Below are 20130 nucleotides of genomic sequence, written 5' to 3'. Positions count from 1 at the left end.
AACTTGTATGATATTTTTAAGAATTTATATAAGTCAGCAACTTTCTATAAGGATTACTACATATACATTTAGCATGAAATTGTCCTCATTTTGATTTATAAGTGCATGTGTGATTATCAAGCGAAGCTTAAAGGGATTGTAGTTTCAGTGATCTTCTTTATTTTTATTTGAAAATTCTCATTAATATTATGATTATCAAGAGAAGTTTGATGGATTGTAGTTTCAGTGATCGTATTTATGTTTATTTGAAAGTCCCCATTAAATACACGGCGCTCTTTCACATGGCCACCTCGTCGAGGTCGCACAACTGGCGCCCAAACACCTTTTAAGTGCCCCTTTCCATCAACTGCCACAATTAGCCTCCAGAACCACCCAAGTTGAGTGTGTGTGCCGCCTGTCACATCATCAACGCGCTCGTCAAAAAAACGAGCCACCGGACCAAATTGTATTCAAAATTAATTAAACAAAAAGCTGAGACTAATGTGAAAAACAATATAAAACACATTTGGCGCTTGCACTTGACCTTCCGCATTGCGAGCGGCCGGACCAAAAACCGAAATGTATAAAATGTGGGAATTTGAGGGGCTGAAAGGCGGCATGCATGCCGCGTAATTCGTCAGCCATCGTTTTTTGCTGGAATTTCTGATTTTGAACTTCATGAATTTAATTTGTGCGTAACGTATATTTCGCTTGTTTATAGTTTGTCGGGCTGAAATCAAGGCGACTGAATCGAGTGAATCGACTGAATTCAATTTCGGAGACTGGCCGGCTTACATGGCGTATGCGCAACTTGATTAATTTATTACACGACGCATGCCTGAGTGCGTATGTAATTGTAACTGACATTCAAGTTGATTACTTCCTTATTTGGTTTTAAGTAAATTTCAGTGACGCATAGTTCGCTTTACGAGAGTAGGCCTTTTGGAGCGTAAAAACATATTTTTTTTGGGGGTTAATGCTGTTCTACTACTAGTCACTACTGTCAATAAATCAAGAAATTATAATACATCAAAATAGCTCAGCTGGAATTAAAGTCTAAGCTCGGAAATTGGAATAATCAAAGCTTATTCATTGGTTCTGCCAATCCAGTGAATAATGATAATTAAAAGCAATCTGCTCATTTGCCATCGCAAGCATTGGGTCTACCATTAAGCCCATTATAATTATACTACAATTACCATTCCCATCGGCAGACAACAATCTCCCATCGCATCACATTTAATGCACTATCATCGCTCTGAACGGCAAGTAAACCGACCTTGAACTTGAGGCGATTGCAAAGTAACTCCGAGAGCATCAGCATCACTCGTCGGCAAATCGCTTTATTTCCATTATAATTTTCCATTACATTGCCCTTTCCCTTTTTCGGGGTATGAACCGGCGGGATATTTTATATATTTTTTTGCCGCTGACAGCTGGCAGTTGAGTTATGAATGCTTTTAGTGGAGGTTCGCAGAAACTGAGTCAGTCGAGCAGTTCCAAAAAAATAATAAGTCCAACCGAAAGTGACCGCCGCGTGGTTTGCATTCCTGATATGGGACACGTACTTTATCCGTCGTTTTTTCTGTGGTCTACTTCGTTTGCGATTCTTTCGACCAGGGACCAACGACCGTCCTCGATGTAGGCAATCCAACTTCGTAGTTTTCGCGACACATCCGGATTTCTGTGTATTTTTTATTTTCATTTAATTTGGTTTGGGTGAGCAATGATGTCTTAAACGGTAGCTGCTTTACGCGTAGCTCAGAAGTTATCTTCCCTTGTCGAGCGATTAATTTTAATTTTTTATTTCGCTTTTATTGCTGAATAATTTTTGTTAACTGCTTGCAAATCAACAAATGAGACCGACAAGAATTTTTGTTGTTCGCAAAAGGGCATTTCATGTTGGCCATTCCCGGCTGGCCGGCAGTCGTTGACCGCTTTGATCTGACCTTGTCTGGCGAATTTTCGTTAATTTCAACTTTGTGGTCGACGCTCTGCACTGCTCCGGGATGCTGCTGATGATGATGTTTTTCAGATTTTTCTGCCTCTTATCGCCCATCAAGGTGATAGGTTTGCATATAAATGCCGCTAGAACAAAAGACTTTGGCGACGAACTCGAGGTGACTAAACATGTGTCCGAATTCACTGGGAGAACAGTTAACCGAGTTGGTTAGCCCCAAGATATTTATTTTCATGGGTTTGAATCAAGATATTTATTTTAATGGGTATGAATCAAGATATTTACTTTAATGGGTATGAATCACTGGACTGCGTAGCGGAAGTGAATTTGATAATAGCGGCTAAAGTAGACTACAAATTTAGACTAGACTAAAAAATATCGATTATATTAATGGGGAATTAAGCACAGTTTTAAACGTCTCATTCAAAACAGTTTTAGCCTGTAATGAAGTAAGCATTTTCGTAGTTTATGTACTTTTTAATGCTGCCTTTGTAAATTGAATGTTGTAAAAATAGTTACATGACTGCATAAGTTTTCAATCAGATTTAAACACGTTAATTTGTTGTAACCATCATATAATACTTTTTACATCGGCTTAACTTCTAGTGCCTTACGTATAATGAATTACTGATTTTACAGCAATATTTACTTTTTTGGTTATGCTTGTTTTTATGGCTAATTTAGCACATCATAAAAAATTCGCCACTAAAGACAGCTAAAATGTTGCATACTGAGGTTGAAAAGTGACTTTAGTGTTGACCAGCCAAATTTGCAACTGTCGAGATCCGAGATGAGATGAGATTGCCGCCTGAATGGATTGACTGGACATAAACAGAGATCATGGGGGCTAACTTGGTGATTTGGCTTGGCGCTGGTGCGTGGCACGGTAGTCGCTAGTTAAAATTCAATTAGCAAATTAAATATTAATTACCAGACGGGTCTCTATGCTAATTCAATTAGCAACAGTAGCAGCTGCTCAGCTGCAAGTAACTATAGGGGCTATTTAGTTGGAACGGGGATTTATTTTTGATGTAAAATATTTGACAATTTTTTTGCTGGCATAATTGTTTCGATTGCAGAATTGTGTATAATGTCGAAATTTGTCGATAATTTTATAGATAAATGAAGAAAATTTGTCCTTCTTGGTATTTAAAATTGGAATTTTGATCTTATAACATTTTAGTTTATTTTTGGCTATGCAATGCATTTTGCCGGCTATACATTCATTACAAGTCTTAGGTACATTTTGCTAAATATGAATTGTTACTAATAAATTGCTTATTTTTCGAAACATTTTGCTACATATGAAATGTTACTAATAAATTGCTTCTTTTTCGATACTATAAGTTATAAATAATTCTGTTGTTTTTAATGACGAGCATTGTGTTACTACAATCATTTAAAAAGTTAGATGATTAAATTGCATGAACTTAGTTTTTTTTTGCTTCCTTTCTGTGTGACAATGCAAATTCTAATATTTTCTAAGTTGCTGTTTATAGTCATTTTTTTCTCCTCGTGACAGGTGCCTTGCCATTCTCGACCGGCTGATTAAAGTTTATGTATTATTCGCTGCCCGGCTGTGAATTTAGTGTGAGGCCAGGCCCAAGATGAACCAGTTTGCGGTTCGAAAGTGTGGCAGCCTAGAGTCGGACAAGGTCCCTGATCAGGAATAGCCCTGGCGAAATATGTACATAATTATTTTTATTTTAGTTGATTTTATAATTTTTTATTTTGGATTTTCTGACTTCGACATGTGCTTCATAAATTCACACTCACTTAAAGCCTGCAATTAGCGGTCGCGCCAAAAGCTCCCGTCGGAGCTTTGGCTCTCCAAAAGCAAAAGGTTTTGTCTTGCGCTCACCGCTCTCGGGCGTTCAGTTGATCGACGGCAAGCTTTCGAAACGGACGCAGATATTTGTAAGTCGCCGCCGCCGCGCATGCGCATATTTTAAATCAGTTGCAACAAAAACAAGCAGGAGGCAGCGAAGACGAAATCGAATTGTGTTTTTATTTGTTTGCCTTTGTTTTGCCTGTGTGTTGTTATGCCATGCACAAAAAACCAGCGTGTTCGTAAAAGTGGAGAAAAATCAAAAATCGAAAATTCAAGCCGAATTCAGTTTGGCAAAACAAAAAGAAACCGCAAAAGCCGCGTTATAATAACGCAAATAACGGTATAAAGTTTGAAGCTCATCTAGTTATTTGTATTTATGCTTTGCGCCTCGTGTTTGTCTGCATAAATAATAAAAAAATACAACAAAATAAACAACAGCTTAAAACAAACAACAGTGTCGAAAAACCTTAACAATTTGCGGGCACATAAAATATAATTAAAGCCAGCAAATTTTTGCTTTAAACATAAAAAAGTTAATCAACTCTGCTGCAATTAAATGTTGCAATTTATTTTTTTTTTATGCAACTAAAGTGCGAAATATTCAGTGCAATACAATAATAAATAAATAAGTTTCGCTGAAGCAACACAAAGAAAAGTATCTCCATAGCAAAAAAATAAAGCAAAAATTAATTCAAATTATCAAAAATACAATAACATAAATAATACATTTTTCTACCCAATACTTGTCTGCAGCCAAAATAGAACTGTGAACAATGGATAATAAATTATTTATAGTTTTGGGTAACAAAAATGTCAGAAATTCTTCAAACTGATTTGCCAAGACTTAAAAGAAACCGAAAACTAAAAATACAATTCTATCAGGCAAACAAAAAAACTAAGAATTCTCAAACATCTAAAAAGGGGGTGTCCGCCATTTCTTAAGTGTATGTGTGGGTGGGAGCGGGAAAATCGTGCTGGTAATTTCTAATGTGCATTTTCCCGTTGGTGTTGTTCAGCACACGGTTTTAATACCCTTACTAAGAATACTTAAATCTGACTTAAAGGTTGTACCAGTGCTATTTAAACACTTAATATGTTGGTATTTATTTAATAACCTTGAATTTAAAAAGAGTTGAAACATTCATTTAATCATTAACAACGTTATATTCATAGATAGTAGAAGGAATGAATTTGTGAACTCTGTTCATAAAGTTTTATTTAAATTTACTACTCAGCGAAAGGGTACATAAATTTCGTATTTTTTACCGAATTCGAATTAGCTCCCACTCCACTTCTCTGCATTTTCCTGCCTGCCCTTTTAGTTGTCGTTGTATTTGTATGACATGTCTGCATCAGGTTGATTTTTGTGATGCGTTTTGACTATGTAATTTCCATGTCAGGCGTTGGGATTACTTCATCTCCCGTTTCATTTCCTATATGGCCAGATGATTCAAACCAAACTGACCAGCGCAAAAATGAAAACAAAAACTACGGCTAACAAACAAAAAAAACTGAAAAAAAGTTGCACGAAAAAGCCGGTTGAAGGCAACTCTTACATATTTACACGCACCAGCGCTCATTGAACACACGCCGCCAGCAGCAACAACAAAGCTTACACCGAAAATATTTTATTTATATTTTTCGTGCCATAGTGTACAAAATGCCGAGCAAAAACGTTTTATAATACTGATATAAAGAATACTAGTTTCGAATTAATTGATCTGTTATAAAACCTCATATAACAAATAATTCATACAATTGCATGTAATTCTTTTCTCTCACTGCATTACAGCAACAAGAGCAAAAGGAACAGGGCGACACAGAAACCTGTTGTTGTAGCTCTTGGTGCCTCTCTTGCTGTCTCTGTCCCTGTCTCGTCAAAAGACATTTGCAGAGTTTCCAGCTGCGTGTTGATTATGTCAATTTCATGTTTACTTCATTTCCTCAACCGACCGGCAAAGGTGTGAGCGAGAGGGGAATAGTGGGCGGAAAGAGGTGCGCCAGCAATTTCACTTTCGTTGGACTTGAAAAATAAAAGCTGCAATCTCTGTAGGAGTGTGAGTGAATGCGAGAGAGGTAGAGCAAGATTGGAGCAAGATAGAGGAGGTTGGAGTTCGGGAAAGAGAGCAAGTGAGAGTGAGAGTGCGCACAGCAAGTGTGCTGCATACGGTACTTGGATGCTGATGCTGCTGCTGCGTCACTTGCTTTGTGGGGCGTTGGTGCACCGTGGGCTAAAACTATTTAAGGTTCTTAAACATACGATTTGGGAATCTTTAATATCTTGATAAATATTTAAAAAATCCGGCTAACTAGGGGTATACGTAATATGTAATGTATGGTATATGTTCTATTCAAGATTTCTGAAATATTATGATGGAACATATGAAATATTAGAACTAATAAAAACAAGTTAGGAGATTAAAAAAAAGATAAATATTTCTCACTTTGCCAGTTTACAATTTTGCTTGAAGTTTTAGCTCGTAGTTGTTCGTTTAAGAATAATAATATAATGAGTGTTGCAAGGTATAGCGCTATTATTATAATAGGGTTATTTCGTTACCATCATTTTAATAATTGTACCACTGTGCGCCGGCGTCTTTTGTGTGCTGCTCGTCGCATATTTTCCGTTTCGTTTTGTAACTGTAATGTCTGTTTTTCCCATTGTCCGATTGTTGCTGGCTGTCGCTTTTGTTTTGCGCTTATAACGTAATAACGTAATGTGCTTGAAGATTTCCACATGCGATGCGTCGCGCTTTACGTTTTGGTGCCAAGTCCATCGCCGACGTCGACGTTTATTGTTTTTGCAGGCAATTGAGCCAATAAACTGACGCGAATCGTAGCGCCTTACAAATTCCTGTCCGAAAATATGCGAAGGTCAACCAGAGGCAGCACCAACAACAACAACAAAATCGAACATATAACAAAAAAGTTGAGAACTCCCGCAAATGGATTTTCATAGATGTATGCTTGGAATTCACACCTTTAAACATGATTTCACGGCCTGTCCGCTTGGCAAAAATTCTTATTATAAATGAAACAATTTATTACCGGGTTTTTAAAATAAAATGCAATTTATGTGCAAAGTCTGGTGGCGGCGGACTTGACTCGTTAAACCGGTTGACTGCCAGCCTCAGCAGCAAAAAATGGAAATAAAGAACCATTGACTCAATGGGGGTGCAGTCAGCAACAGTAAAATTCAGCTGCTAGGAAAAACCTATTTCTTCAATTTAACGCCTTAAAATGAAGGATAACTTCTAAATAAATTCTAAATATATGCTTTAAAATAAAGATTGCGGCGGTAAATATCTACAAGATATTTAATGTAAAAATATAAAATATAAATATATATATTATATAAATGTATATTTTTCTATTAAATCTACTAAGTGCCATGTATAAACAGCCTGAAGAACATGTAGTTTATAAATAACTCCTCAAATTTTTCTACAATAAATCAAACCGCTTAATATCATGTTCACAGCTGTGAAAACAAGAATATTTTTGGCAAAATATTTCAACAACCATAATGGATATGTGTGTGTAAAATTTGTGCCTGGCTACATTATTTAATTCATTAATCATAAATGCAAATTTCTTGATTGTTTAGATTCAGCTTTACTGCTAACTCAAAGCTTTAAATTGGACATCAGAATTGGATTAAAACAAAAAATATATAACAAAGTGAACACGAAAAGTTAATAACAATTATTTTGTATGCCGGTTTCTTCTTGACAAGTTTGGTAAGTGAACTTTAAGCTGTGATGAATGAGACTGAATGATCAAATAAATCTTAGATGATTTGTTGCCGCAATAAAGCCTGCTAATGAAGAAATAATGGTTCGCAAACAAATTGAAAAATAGGAACAATAGAATCATTGCGGAACTGGCCAACTTCATAGCCTTAAGCCATCGATCTGTGTATAATTCTCTTTCTTATTCCTCGTGCTGGCTTACCCTCGAGCATCTCAACTTTCACAAGTCAGAACTCGTGCTGAGTGGGAAAAACCCGGCTGAAGTATACTGAGGGCAACCTGTATCTGTATCTCTATAAGATACCTACATCCGCGTGCCTAAGCACGTAACACGTTGCGTATGCGCAATTCCCATACTCCTTTGATCAAGAGATTTGTTGAGGGTACTATTACGCTCAGAAACACTAATAGTTATTTATCAAATATGAAGATGTGTTAGCGAATTTGGAAATACCGTAGGTTTTTCAAGTCGTAGGGCATGCAATATCAAAGATTTACCCAGCTTACAAATGGCTAAAGGTCTTCACATTGTTAAATTATTAGTCAAAAAGTAGTAATACATTCTTGGGTATTTTCCCTTAGTTTGATCAATTTGTATTTATTTATTCATATAAGCAACATATTGTGATATATTCGTGACACATGAGCTGCTCTCTAGACCGCCATTAGCATATATTTTTCACTTTTGCTAGGGTATTCATAAAATCACTACGACCATGCAGCCATTGTGCTTAAGCCATTCAATTTTATCGATACTTAATTATAACTTTTGCCTACGTCATTGCTTCAGAAGCAGAAATCAGCAGTCGAAACTGATGATGGTTTCTCGCCGGTTTCAGTTGCTGTTTTGGTTTCTTAATTGTTCAAGCCCCCACATGGCATCTAAAGATTTCGACGTAGCTTTTTATTGGTAATTTGTTTGTCTTTAGATCCGGTTCTAGGTCTCATTTCTGGTTTGTTAACTTTTCAAACACTTTTGTAGAGCGACCAAATCAAATTGGTTTGTTTCTGTTTTTTTTAAAGAACATTATGTCGTACCTCGTGTAGATTACTTAACTTTTATACATTTTACATTTCCGGGTGGTACTCATGAATACTCGTACCCAATATATTTGCATATTTTTTATGTCTGTTTACCAAACTAATTTTGCATTGAGGTGCCTGCCACTTGAAGTTAAAGTATCTGCTACCTAAAAGCTTAGTCACGAATTGCAGATACGTGGTATCTGCCAGATGCGATGAGATCAGTTGTGCCGAGTTTCGCATGATTTTGCAATGTAAATCTTTTAAATTAAGTGCTCTTGCAAAATACTCACGCAGATATATCCGTCAAATTAATTTTGGCATTTTTTGCCGCAATACTTTTTATATAATATCTTAATTTTTTTTTGTTCGCATAGATCCCAAAACCCCGACACCAGCAACAGCAACCAGCATGAAAGGCTGGTTCGACGCGTTTCGAGACGATGGGGGACCAACGCTATATTCCTTCTCAAATCGAACACCCGTCACCGGTGATGTCTCAATCGTAGCCGTCTCAGTGCTATTTGCCACATTTTATGTGGCATTTTTAGTCATCTTTCCGGGCGTCAGAAAACAGGTGAGTATGGAGTGCCTAGAAGAAATTTAATAATAAGGCTCATATTTCAAGTTTGCATTTGACAAGAAAAAGAGCACCACTCTTGTTTATCGTACATATCCGAGCAAATTGTAATTAATTTGACCTGAAATATTGCTAATAAAAGTCAAGAAAGCTCGTTAGTTCAACTTAATAAATATATTTTATTGTGACAATGCAAAGTTATTGTGTATTTATTACCCTATCATGTACTAGTCAGACTGGAATCTATTTTCTCACGCTGTTCCCAGCTGGTCTGTTTAATTGAATTGTGCCAACTACTCGGCGTCGCCGTAATCGACGGCACGTTTCCAACAGAAGTCAGATAAATCTTAAAGCAATATATATATATATATAAACTCTAATGAGAGCAAACCAGTTTTATATTGGCGCGCCCTTTTTCTTGTCCATTGGTCTCTATGGAATTGTTCGTTTTATTAGAGCGTTGCAGACACTGAATGGATTCTGTGTTGTAATTTAATTAACTTTAATTTGTCTTAAATATTATCCCGTCCACAGAAATTCACCACGTTTTCGACCGTCACATTGAGCCTTTTTGTGGGTCTAGTCATACTAAGTGAGTATAGAGTGACCTTCAATCGGTACAATAATATATTTTTCATTTAAAACAATCACAAGAATGCCCAACCTGGAAAACGTTAACGTTCCACATTTTTATCCAACAGTCACTCGCTTGGGATCCGCGTGGCATGTGGCACATGCAACTATCATCGCGCCATACAAAGCCTTCTCACGCGAGAAGCTCCCAGCTCACATTGGCACCCACATTGGCCTCATGCATGTCAATGTGACGTTGACGGGTAAGTTTGCCAATCCAATCCAATCCCATCCAATACAATACAATCCGATCCGATCCGATCCAATCGAATTCGCCAACAAGTAGGTACTTCTGCCATGGGTGAATGGGTTGTCATCTTTGATTATATCGGCATCACCGATGCGGTTCTCGTAAAGGTTTTTAAATTTCAGTTAAACATGGTTTTATTTTATTAATGGGAATAACATCATAATACCTAACGTTTATTCCTTAAATTTCCAGTTAATTAATGACTGAGGCATTACTTAAAAGGCAGAATGGATTTTCTTAACTGAAGTTTTTATATTTTTTTTAAATGTACAAATTATTTTCATTTATTTAATGTTCAATAAGTTTTTAATTACAACTTTTTCCAGCCTTTATCTGAATCGTTGATTGAACAGCTATTGTAGTAATTTTTTGTATAATTATATAAGTCCAACAGGGTTTTAAATTGGTCTGTTGATTTTTGAGTTTTTGAGGCAGCAACGTGCACGCCCCCATTTTTCGAGGCAAACCCCGATGAGAGATAAAAATGAGCGTCAACGTGAACAATTGAGCAATTTTCATTTGAGAAAAATGGGTATATATATATATATAAATATTATTAAAGCGCTGGCTTTTTTGCATTTTTTTTTGGGAGCAATTGCAGTTTAGGGCTCGACTTGACTTAAGCTACTGGCTAATTGATTTCGAAACTTTGGCGTAGATCTTTTTGCGATAATTTTCGGTGCCGTTCGCTTTTGTTTGGCTATCAAACGCAGTGTGGGCGGTGACGTCAGCTGCGGGTGTTGCTGCCGCTTTGTTTGTTGGCTCCTGCCAAGTGCCAAGTCGAGTTGCATGTCACGATTCTTGGCAACAATAGTGGCCAACAACAGCAGCAACAACAAATTGAAATGCCACTCGACTCGCGCTCAGCTCGACACCTGCGGAAATATTCGATTCCAATAGCAAACGCTCGTTGAGGAGGCCTCTGTGCACACATACGTATGTATGTTTGTAGGTTTTGTATGTAGCTACGTACGTATTATGTACATATCTATCCAAACATATATTCGCCGGCTTGTTTGATTGTTTGCTCGTTTTACTCACTCACTCACTACTTGGCTCATCGAAAAGGTGAAATGCTTTTGTGTTTGAGCCGGGGCCACCTTAGACCCCAGCTGAATCAATTGGAATGCCAGTTTCAAGTCAACTCGAGCACGAATAATCCGAGCCATCCAATCCTATCACATCCTATTCCCCCACCACCCCCCATCACCCCCACCACTTGCCACCAGTCCGGGCACAAAAGCGGTGAATTCAAATAAGGTTTAAATTGTTTGGCCCGGTAGCAATAATTTTTTGTTTGCTATATTGGGAGATTAAACTTAATGTTGCCCCTTCGAGGGCAAACGATTTCGGCATAGAAATCTAAATATTTGCAGTGCCAGTGACTTTGGTCGTGGGGTAATTGGATTTGTAAAGTGCTTAGATTTTGGTAATATCTCCAGAATATTTCATTATTTGAAATATTTCATTATAATTTGTCAAGTTACTGCTTCCAAAACCAAACCTCACATCGTATAGTCAATCATAAACACCTTTGTATGAATATCCGTGTATGATGACATAATTGGATATTGATAAAATTTATTATATTGTAAGTTTAAATTTAAACAAATTTTTTTTTTTAATGATATTACAAGCGACTTGAAGAGTAATATTTTTTGAAGTGTTCAGTGCAAACGAAAAATTGTGTACAGATACTCTGAGAAGTACACATATGTACGTATATGCAATTATATATATTTGCCCCTTAAACTGTTGGCTGTGGGCATTATGTCGGTTGCCATATTGGTTTTGACTAATACAGATTTGTGCAGTGCCTGCCCCTTTTTCCCTGAATCCTGAGAGTGTTACTCGGTTATTCGGTAGCATTTTCCCAGCCCCCCCATCCCAAACTCATACTCCCCGGCAAATGCTAAGTCAATGACGTTTGCCAAAACTGCTTCACGTGTGTTCATTCCCCATTGTTGCCCGGTGGGCGGTTGTGTTTGATGGTAAAAAGGGCAAATGTAGCCCCAAGTTGACAGCTGCTGCTTTACGAGTATTTCTTGCCTGCCATACGCCTTTTTCCTGGTATAAGTTTCGATTTTGAATATGATAATTGCGCATGTCAATTGCTGAGTGGTAGTTGAATATACGGCTTAGTCTTTTGCCTGACAACTTAATTGTTGCACTCGTTATGAGCATTGCTAAAAGTTACTTTTCGTGCGGCTTTTCAATTGCGATCTGAAGCATTTTCCATTGCCAAATCAAAGTCAGGCAAATGTCAAATTCGGGTGTCAAAACTTGAGCACCTGTGGCTTATGCGCAGCCCAATCATCAAATAACCCAATAATGATGATCTTTTTATAATAATGATTACTCTTCTTTTGTGTCTTGTGGCATGCCTTTTTTATACTTTGTACTTTTTGGTCCAATCTGCGGTGACTTTTGTGCACTTAATTATATATCATTATGACTTTTGTGCACTTCCATTCGAGTTGCAGTTTTTGTTCGTTGCGGTCTGGCATTTATTTGACTCGAATAGGTTGCGGCATATTTATGGTTATACTCGTACACATATGCTTCAATCATTTATGTCTAGTTGTATTGTGGGTGTGTGCAGTAAGCTTCCACACCAATTGAAGTGGGGAATTAAGGGTACCAGGTGTTGCAGCCAATTGCGATTGGCTTTGTTAGTATCAGCTTTGTTTTAATTCTCCATTTTGTAGCTCATTAAAAGCGTTTGATTGGATAGGATATGGCTATTTATGATTTATTGTGTTATCAAGAATTTTTATGGGCATATGAAAATGCTACAAAAACGGTCAATTAATAAATACGCAAGAAATGAGTACAGGGAGCCTACAAAATACACTTGAAATTATATTAAGATATCACCGACACTCTGTTCTCAATCCCGATACATGTTTGCATACCAAATCCATGCTATTTATAAACAAAATTAATTGTGAATTGATTTTCCAAATCGGCTGTAGAGAGTTCTTCTTATTTCCTAATGAAGATGGACATGGGTTACTCACTCTAGCGTTCTTCACAGCACATGACAGAAATGGAACATTTATTTATATTTGTGCAGACACATGGCGGCTGTTCAAGTTGATGGGGTTGAGGAGTAAACGACTTGAAAAAAAATAAGAAATACAATTTAGCTTATTCATTGTCTCTCTGTCTTGTGTCTTGTGTGTCGTGTGCCTGTGTCTATTGTTAAGTCATGATTAATTTAGGTTTTTCTTAACGCTGCGCTACTGCTGGCCAAATTGTTTTTAGCCCCAACAACTTCTCCTCTCTGCTCCTTCATGCGGTGTGCAAAAGTAAACACGAAAATCAGCATAATCATCACTTAAAATTATGAAAAGGCATAAAATTGCTTACATTTATTTATATTTTTTGTTGCCGCCACGGATGCCCATACTTAAGCGCGAGCTACCCAACATCATCGTCATTCGTCTCAAGTATCTCGTATCTCGTAGGGAAACGTCAATTTCGTATACGTAGATATGGTAATTTTTGTTCATGTTGCTATTGTTGTTTCAACGCTTTATTTTCAATACAACAACTTTTTGGCACCATTAAAGAAGTTTGAAGTTTGCGGAAGCTGATTTTCGTTCTGGGCGCTAACAACAATGGGGCATTGTAAGTTGTTAATGATCCAAGTGCTTTAATGATACTTGCTTAGTATAACGAGTGATGAGCAGAAAACTTGCAACTACAGAATATGTTAAATTCATATGTTAAGAAACTGAGTAAAATAGTTTATATACGTAATACTTATGTCAAATGTCCCATGCCTGAGCGCAAATATTTTATCACCGCGTTGCTCAATCTGGGATTTACTTCCACCTTGGTTAGATCCGAATCACTGCTACGATAAGCCACGTTTAAATCAAAAGAGCTCTGCAATTACCATTTCAAATGGCCAAAATGAATTGAACCGGTTCAACTTGCAGCATTTCCACGTTCAACAGACCCCAGGTGAAACAAGTCAGTCCGGTCACCACAAACTGGGAAATCATAACGATTGTCAGTTTAATGACTCCACCATCGATCCACAAGGTGCGTAGACGGTGCGTAGACTTATAGACTTGCTGGCTTGTGAACTTGTAAACTTGGCTTAGATCGGGGTTGCCATTTTCGGTGCAGTTTTAATCGCGATGTAGAGGGGAAAACCGGAGGACAGGCCAAAACCTTGTCCCGCGTCGAAGGCCAAGCCCCAAAGCATATATTATATGACAACTTTTGACGATTTATGTAATTTATATAGGTTTTTTTTGTTGTCGTAGCGCCGAGTTTGTAATTTGTAAGCTTACTTCGGCTGTAGGTAGCCAGTTTTGGCCATAAATTAAGACCGCTTGCCGGCTTAGGTCTCTCTGGTGAGTCATTCAGTTAGGTAAACTATGTTAATAGTATGGAGCGTGGGAATATTTGTATTAATAATCTGGTTTTAGTTTCTTACGTCTTTAAAATTGCAAAAAATAAATAATTAAGGAAGTGCGGTGCACAATTATTAAATTACTGAGAACATTTATTAATTAATACATATTACATAATGTAATGTATGTATATGTGAGTCATTATTTCTTTAAAGTCTAACACTAAGTCGTTATCATTTTCTCTTTCAAATTCAAGAATGCTTAAGTAAGGAATTATTTGTAATTTTATTCGTAACATCATTTTTACTGGGCTTTATAAATTAACATAATCTTTGCTTGCTTATTCTGGTTTTTGCATATTAATTCATTAGCCGCTAATTAAAAAACGTTGAGCAGCCTTTTAGACCACTTTAGTCACAAGATTTTATAAATTTTTCTGCTGTGTTTTGCATATTTGTTAGTCCGTGCCAGACACGGTGGCAATTGATAACTCCATGGCGTATCAATCATATATCATTTTTAATTTCTTGCCGACGAAGACCCCTTTTAGCTTTAGGCGAAGCAAAAATATATAAATAAGATTAATGATTTTTGCATAAATGTTCAAAAAGCTTTTAGAATTTAAAGTCGCCAATTCGTACGATTTTGGTGGGCAGAAACTTTAATTTGCATTTCGTTCATTTTCATGTTTTATAGATTTTGGAAAGGAAATCAGATTTGTGTTTCTCTTCCATTCACAAACAATTCCAAACAAAAGCCCATTAGTCAAATTTCGTTTCGTATATGCCCATGCGTCACACAATTCAATACCTTAGTGTATATTTGGTTGCAGTTGTTGTATTTTATAATGGAATCAACCAATGCGGAATCACATGGCTAAGTTGTTTGGCCGCACGAGAGGTGTGCAAAGTTGCCTATAAATTATTCAAATGATTTTGCCTATTTGTTAAGCATTTATCTCGCTCACTCTCCTTCAAGAGTGGTGCAAAATACGAGTAAATAAACAAATTGCTAAACGGGCCAAAAGCGCGTGCGCTGCTAACCGGAAAAACATTTTTTTTTTTTTTTTTTTTTGACAAATCCTAATAAACTATGCAAACAAAAAAAGACGAAAAAGTGCACTTGTTGCACATTGATTATGCGATTTCGTTGTTGGTGTTGCACTTTTAAGCCGCTCACTTGAGTCTGTTTGTGTAAGGTTAGCGCGTTTAAGCCATTGACAATGAATTGCTCGCCGAGCGAGAGGAGCGGCAGGAAAATCAACATATTACGCATACGCAGTGTTGCGCGGGCTTGGGCGCAACTGCAGCCGACATTTCCGCCTGCAACAGGAAATGTTTATTTGAATTTTGCCTGTAATTGCAGCGAAGGTTAGTTGATTGAGTGCAATTTGAAGGTGTTGGCAGTTGGCATTTTTTAGATTGCAATAAACGGTTCTGACTGCCAAATGGTTGTCTTCACTTTTTGTCCAAGTGCACTCATGTTTAAGTGCATAATGAAATGGAAAATGATTTACTTGGGGTGCTGCTTAATGAAAAAATATGGAAAAGTGCCAATGATAATGATTTCCTTGGTGTGCTGCTTAATGAAAAAAAATTTAAGTGTTAACGTTGCAACATTACTGAAAAGGGTTACACTTTGAATTCCAAATAATTATTTATTCGTTTTCTTCTCTCTGAAATAAATAATAGTGTAAATAATTGTTTTTTCTTTTTATCAACAGCGATTCCCATTGGAAACTGGACGCCACCGGACATAGACTACAACGAGCGCTTCACCTGGGAGGGCGCCAATGACATGAGCGCCAACTACCGCCACGCCCTACAGCGCGGACTCCCCTTTCCCATCCTGACCGTGGCCGAATACTTTAGTCTGGGTCGCGAGGGATTCTCGTGGGGTGGTCAGTATCGGGCAGCTGGATATTTTGCGAGCATTATGCTCTGGGCTTCGCTGGCCTCGTGGCTGCTGATGAACCTGCTGCTGCTGGCGGTACCGCGATATGGGGCCTATATGAAGGCTTTGACTGGTGCCTTGCTGGTCTGCACCACGGTGGGCTATCATTGCCTGCTCCCGAAGCGGCCGTTGTCCATTCACCTCGAAGGCGGACGTCTGGAGTTTCATTTCGGATGGTGCTACTGGCTGGTCTTGGTGGCAGGTGAGTAGCTGGCATCAATTTGATTTCATAATGTGAAGTTTTATACAATTTAACGAGTATCTTGTTCAATTTTCCGCTGATCGTTTAGGCATTCTTTGCTTCATTGCGGGTGTTCTGATCTCCATTATCGACTTGGTTTGGCCGCACACCTTCTCCACTGTGCTGGAGGTTTACTACGGCACGCCATACGATCGCCATGTGATACTGGAGGAGTCCAGTGATGTGCGGTATCGCAAGCCGCGCAACAGTCGCAGCTTGGAGGATCCACCAGGACTGGGCTCCCGCATCCTGCGTCGCCTAAGCTCCAAGGCACGTGACCTGCAACCGGGCACTGCAACGCGTCGCGATAGTCCTGCCGGAGTGTCCAGCAGCGGGGGAGTGGAAAACAAGGGCTTCCAGTCGGATGCACCAAAGAGTCCTTGGAGATATCCCTTCCGAAGGTCGCAGCAAATGGCGGCGCAGCAGCACACGCATCCACTGCATCAGCATCCATTGCAGCAGCACCATCAGCACCACCAGCACCACCATCAGCAGCAGCTGCAGTTCGTGGGCGGTCCGGTGGTGCAGCATCCCATGCATCACATGCAGCGCACCATGTCGCAGGACTCAGGATCCAGCATTGCATCGGCAGCCGTGCAAATCTCCCCGCTGCACAAGCATGCTTTGGCGCGAATGTTGCCGTAAGTTCACAATTTTACATAAAATCACGTTCTCATTATTAGGGGGAATAAATGGATATATATTTACGTGGCTAATACCTTAAAATATGAAATAATGTGGTATATAATATATAATTTCTTTTCCTACAGTAATCCCCCCGTGGAGCGTATTCGTGACATGGATCACTGGTGATTGCCATTGGACAAACCATAAAAATCGTCTATTTTTATTGGGCTTTCTTTAATCTTGACTAATTGGAAATAATTTGAAAGGAAAACGTAAAACAAAACTATTTGTGATAATTTCTTAATTTAAACAAAACGAATCAACACAAATTAGGATGCAACATATTTTATAATTGACAAGATCACATACTTTTAACTTTGATAATATAAATAACGAAAGCGATGTTAAACTTAACTGTACTTTTAATTAAATTATTTTAAATGTTAAGCTAACCATGTAATAACAATCGACGAATCAAATTTAGATATAAGAATGTTTTTAGTGATGTTTACTTGTGATAAGACAATCCTGCCACACGCGCACAGAGAAAACGACACATACAAGGAGCAATAATTTTGACAAAAAAGAACAATGTTTATTTCTAAAGTAATTTATTATGTGTAATTTGAATTCAATGCCAGTGTCTATAACGAATAAGTTGACAACAATATGTGAAAAATCCGCTTAAGTTTGTATGTATAAGCTGACCATGTTTAAAAACGATAAGGTTGGAAAAAAAACACGATGACGTAAATCATTTCAAGTTCAATTATTCCGTGGGAGAAATATTTTAAGGAAGAAATCTGTTGGCGTTACCAAAGTTCTGATTCTCTTGAAAACCGCAAACGTTTGCTAGTTTTCCCTTGGGTTTTCCAGCATAAATTCCGTTTTAAGTGTGCATTTCTAAGCGGCCGCCTAACCAGATTTTATTCCCACTTAAACTAGTCAAATAAATCAATTATCCCAGCAGTGAATCCTGCCCTTTGGAGCGACAAAGCATTGCAAGGGAGTGCAAATAAATAAAAACAAATAAAATGTACTTCATATGCAAGCATAAATAGACAGTTATATTGCACACCCCACATCGACCACCCACTTCGGGCAGCGGGAGCAAGCGAGAAGGACAGAAGGACGATGTCCTGTGTCGCTATCGCACGCTTTTCGGTTTAGAGTTCAAGGAATCAAGATTTATGACATTTTTATTGCAAAAACGAGCGCAGTTAGTTGTGGGCGTACTGGCTTTCCAACGCCCACACATTCCGCCACTACGCTGACTTCAAAAATATGCAGCCAGGCGCGTCAAGCCATTATTTGGACTTGGGCCTTGGAGCAGCGGCAGCAGCTACACGGCAAACAGCCGAAAAGGATTCGCTTTTAAGGGATATGTAGTGTATGTATTTTATATAGTGCCCTAGTGATAATAGGCATTACCCGCTCATCAGAAGGCATAATATCTATCCGTAACTGAAACGACCCTCTTATTAATCAGCAAGATTAGATTTTTTAATTTATAACATATACTGAGAGTTTTCTCTCAGTGCACTGGCTCGGGCTGGGAAATGCCGCCGCATGCAACGGAAGGCGCATAATTCACAAAACAGCAGGCGATACTGAAGCGGCAGAGGATCAGGGGCATGGAGCAGGGGCATGGAGCAGTTGGCAGAGGCAAATGCAACGGGAATCTGGGCACAGGATACAAGAACACCGTCCAACCCAGCGCCTTGGGATGCTTCTTGACTCTCAATTTTAATATAAACAAATTGCAAACGTTCATATTTATGACATTTTTTCCTCTACCGCCTTGACATCTTCCCCTTTCCTATATTTTCCTTGAAAGAATTCAAAGTGTGAAAGGTCGCAGAAAGGTATTTTTGGGTGGTTAAATAATCGTCTAAATGCTGCAACCTGCAACATTATGCTTGAAAGCTGCATAAATAAATCAAGAAAATCGAAATGCTATAGTTTCTGCCAACATTTTGTCTTTTAAATCACAGCAATGTCAAAATTTCTAGAGAGTGAGCCGAATGTGAGCTTGTCAATATGTTTTCTTGGTTTGCCCATTGTTTTCCTCCCAATTTGTGTTGCATACTTTTCCATACTGTTTGGCGCATGGAAGAAATTCCATTAACAATACGCATCAATTTGCATCGATCATTGTGGGGCTAACAATACGTCCAATATGCCACACAGAAACAATGAGGGCAAAAATAAAATAAAATGCAATCGAGTTGCATTCGTGGGAGAGTAAGATAAATTCACTTGGCAGCTGTGCTAACGAGCAGCCCCGGGGAAAGCATGAAATGGTGAAATGAAGGGGGTTTTTTGGGGCTTATGGGAGGGCTTAAAGGGGGTTATGGGGGTTATAGACTTTTTGTCAAGGCAACAAGCAAACAAGTATTTGCTGAGTAATGTCAACGCTTTTATTTCACGCGAGCGGAGTGCGCGAGGAGATCGAGTTTCCTCGGCAACTTGGTCATGTCCTTTGCCTTTTGCTTAATACAAATGAAAATGGATGAGCTACTAAGCGCTGTCTTTGCTGCACTCGCAATTGTTGCATTCGAATGTTGCATTGCATTGCATTGACTGAACTGAACTGAACTGAATAAAATGAAATGAAAATGTTGCAACAAGCTAACACAACAACCCAGCCCGGCCACGCCCCCTCCCCTAACCACCCCGCCTCTTCTCTTGGAATTTCCCACCCAATTTTCCTACTGGGAATGCACTTTGTTTCTATGATACGTCGTTGTGCCCAGCTTCTCGATTCACTTTCTTGCTGCGCATGTTTTTTGTCTTTGTTTTTATGCCATTTATTTATTTAAGTCAATTTCGTAGAGTGTGTTTGAACATTTCGCTGCAATTCATTTTCGGGTTTTATTTTCTGTGTCTGCCTCCTTCGCTTGCCATTTTTTACGCGTCTTGTATGAGTTT

The 20130-nt window shown here is 38.4% G+C and overlaps 1 protein-coding gene across 4 annotated transcripts; it reads left to right on the top strand.

Moving 5' to 3' along the window:
• The first annotated feature begins 3798 nt into the window (after positions 1-3798).
• Positions 3799-17956, top strand: LOC6541973 (dual oxidase maturation factor 1). Of its 4 annotated transcripts, none has more exons than XM_026979109.1 (8): positions 3799-3856; positions 7378-7510; positions 8923-9122; positions 9660-9717; positions 9827-9961; positions 16102-16533; positions 16622-17213; positions 17343-17956. In XM_026979109.1, the coding sequence occupies exons 3-8, from the start codon at positions 8958-8960 to the stop codon at positions 17383-17385; spliced, it is 1425 nt and encodes a 474-aa protein (XP_026834910.1). In that variant the 5' UTR covers positions 3799-3856; positions 7378-7510; positions 8923-8957; the 3' UTR covers positions 17386-17956. The 4 variants fall into 4 exon arrangements, with proteins under 4 accessions (XP_026834910.1, XP_026834909.1, XP_001968923.1 ...); XM_026979108.1 differs by having other exon boundaries at positions 3805-4110; positions 7507-7510; XM_001968887.3 differs by having other exon boundaries at positions 3805-4110.
• The last annotated feature ends 2174 nt before the right edge of the window (positions 17957-20130 follow it).

This window comes from Drosophila erecta, unplaced genomic scaffold (assembly GCF_003286155.1).
Source record: "Drosophila erecta strain 14021-0224.00,06,07 unplaced genomic scaffold, DereRS2 tig00000055-arrow-pilon, whole genome shotgun sequence".
NCBI classification, from domain to species: Eukaryota; Metazoa; Arthropoda; class Insecta; order Diptera; family Drosophilidae; genus Drosophila; species Drosophila erecta.
This window is presented reverse-complemented; position numbering and strand designations above follow the sequence as displayed.

Coding starts and splice junctions, on each gene's coding strand:
- LOC6541973 (XM_026979108.1), top strand. CDS start 3,982: ATGCCATGCACAAAAAACCAGCGTGTTCGTAAAAGTGGAGAAAAATCA. Junction 9,962..16,101: donor TGTCAATGTGACGTTGACGG/GTAAGTTTGCCA, acceptor TTTTATCAACAG/CGATTCCCATTGGAAACTGG. Junction 17,214..17,342: donor GCTTTGGCGCGAATGTTGCC/GTAAGTTCACAA, acceptor CTTTTCCTACAG/TAATCCCCCCGTGGAGCGTA.